General features: G+C 36.4%; 1 protein-coding gene across 1 annotated transcript in view; it reads left to right on the top strand.

The window, feature by feature from the left end:
• PPIL4 (peptidylprolyl isomerase like 4) overlaps positions 1 to 2,618 on the top strand; it is a 26,969-nt gene that overhangs the window by 6,127 nt on the left and 18,224 nt on the right. The window contains exons 6-8 of the mRNA XM_009281395.2: positions 125 to 267; positions 624 to 720; positions 2,124 to 2,240. Coding sequence (XP_009279670.2) covers positions 125 to 267; positions 624 to 720; positions 2,124 to 2,240 — 357 coding nt within the window. The remainder of the gene's footprint in view (positions 1 to 124; positions 268 to 623; positions 721 to 2,123; positions 2,241 to 2,618) is intronic.

Here is a 2,618-nt window from a genome sequence, read left to right as displayed (position 1 = left end):
TGTGTGGTCTGCCCCCCTCCCCCCCCCCCCCCTGATTTCAGTGAGAATTGTACCTTTCCTAAGGTAAAACTCAAGCCCTGAATTTTCCTCTTCGCTGTTACTGGTTTTGTGTCTTCTTTTCTAGTTTCTCATCACTACAGGGGAAAACCTGGATTACCTTGATGGTGTGCATACAGTATTTGGAGAAGTGACAGAAGGCATGGATGTATTGAAGACCATTAATGAAACCTTTGTAGATAAGGATTTTATTCCGTATCAAGATATCAGGTGTGACTGCTTTTAACTTCCCTTTTTGAGGAATACATTATAATGAAACAAATTCATCTTTTTTTTGAAACTAGATTAATATAGTGATGTCAGGTGACCTGTACATGGTGTCTTAAATACTCTTTTATTCCAATATTATTGGTAAAATAAACAGGTACTAAAATAAACCACTATATAAGAAAATGTGCAACTATGTTGCCTTTCCAAAAGCATCAGTACTAGTATTTACAAGCATACGGTATGTTTGGCTGTTTGGGATATAACTGAGAATCAGTGGGGCTGGTTTCCTGTTACTTGGGTAAAGAGAGTTTTATTTGCATGTGACTGATACTGGTCTTAATTTTGTTTTCTATAAGGATAAATCATACAGTAATTCTAGATGATCCATTTGAAGATCCACCTGGCTTGTCTATTCCTGATCGCTCACCAGAACCTACTAAGGAACAACTAGATGTGAGTGTTTATGATTAGCTTCTCGGGGAAAAGTTGGAAGAAATAATTAAATAAACTTACCCCTATTAGTGGCCAGCACAGACTTGGTCAAAATAAGAATTCTGTCTTTAAGACTTTGTCTGTCAAATCTATATCCTAAAAGAACTACACATTTTTAGCATAGGAGGATAAGAGATGCTCTTCTACTATGCCAGCTTGAGTTCTGATATGTCAAATGCTTGTCTGTTATTTGGGGCTATTGCTGTGTTTAATCAAATACGGCTGGGTAATCTTTCAAGAAAAGGATAAAAGGGTGACTTGTGTGCTCTCCCTTGCGACTATGGTGGAGTTGGTTGGAAAGCCATATTTTAGATTTCTAATTACAGTGCAGTTAAGCAGAAAATTCAGAATATTCACCTTTGGCATTACTGGGTTTTTGTATGCTCTGGTAGAAGACAAAATATGACTAACATTTATTAATATTAAAGTGCTTACTGCTGTTTTCCTTTTAAATGTGAAATAGGCTGCGTTTCTGCAAGCATACTTACTGTTGTGGTGTATTTGATCAAACAGAAGGAATTTGCTAAAAATATAATAGTAATTATTCATAACTTACTCATAGCATGCAGTTACGGAAGTTGCTATGTGAGATTATCTCCTTGTATGGAAACAGTTGTTTCAAGCAATGAATAAATTGACTAGAGAGCATATTATTTATTTTTAAGCTTAATAGATATAATTACAAGACTGGAATTAGGCTTTCATAGTATGTCTGCACTGTGTTAATCTCTGTTATACTTTCAGATATTTTAAATGGTACAAGGAGTTTAATAGCTCACTGCCAACTGTGTAGTTTTCTTCCCTCATAGCCTGTCTGAAGATACACCTTTTGGTGTAGAAAAGTCTGTAAGAAGGGCAGCATTCTAGAGAGGCTGATGAGGAGAAAAAATTAAACCTCAAATCCTGCCTAGGTGTAAATGTGTAAAAACAAAATTCTTGTTGTCATATACTATATTTAATGTTTCAGTCTTATTTAGGCATCACAGATATTTGCAGTGTCCCTTGTCTTCATTTCTGGTAGGAGCTATCTAGATTAGAAATGAGTTCACACTTGTGGTGAGATCTTGAGTATGAGATGGGAGTATTAAAGAATTTAGAATGTCTAACTGAATATGGTTCACATTGGGCCTGAAAGTTCATACATAATTCATAGTGTCTGAAACACATGAGGATAATCTCTTCTCTCTCTCTTTTTTTAATCTAAGTGGGAAGAACAGAATGAAAGCCCAGTTCTGCAGAGATACAGTGCTTAAGCATTTTTCATGTGTTGGGGGGTGAGGGGGGAGGTCATCCAAGTAATATTTGGAAAGTGAGAGTTTTTGGCCATGGCTTGGTAATAAATAGCTTTTTCCTTCATTTTTCAGAGTGGCAGAATAGGAGCAGATGAAGAAATTGATGACTTGAAAGGACGGTCTGCAGATGAAATAGAAGAAGTTCAGGCAGAAAAAGAAGCAAAAACTCGTGCCATTCTTCTGGAAATGGTGAACATCTCTCTGTATTTACCTTTTAGATGTTACTCCTCTGTGTGTGCATGTTATTCAGTCTAGTAGGATGTGTACTATTTATCTTGAAATTGCTCATTTGATGATGATGTCGTGGCTCAGAATCTGTGCTAGTAAATGTCTGTGGTACAGTGAAAAGGATTGAGCATGAGCACTGGAGATGGTTTTCTAGTAAAACCGATGATACTTCATTTTCAAAGCCAGGATTAAAAGTGGACCAGTGGAGACTTTATAAAAACTTGCTAGAAATGCATCCAATTAAAAAACATAACATACATAATATAAATCATAGAATCATTAAGGTTGGAAAAGACCTCTAAGGTCATCGAGTCCAACCGTCGACCCAACACCACCATG

The sequence above is a fragment of the Aptenodytes forsteri genome, unplaced genomic scaffold (assembly GCF_000699145.1).
Source record: "Aptenodytes forsteri isolate BGI_AS27 unplaced genomic scaffold, ASM69914v1 Scaffold82, whole genome shotgun sequence".
Lineage (NCBI taxonomy): Eukaryota > Metazoa > Chordata > Aves > Sphenisciformes > Spheniscidae > Aptenodytes > Aptenodytes forsteri.
Note: the sequence above shows the minus strand (reverse complement) of the source record. Positions and strands in the feature narration are given on the sequence as shown.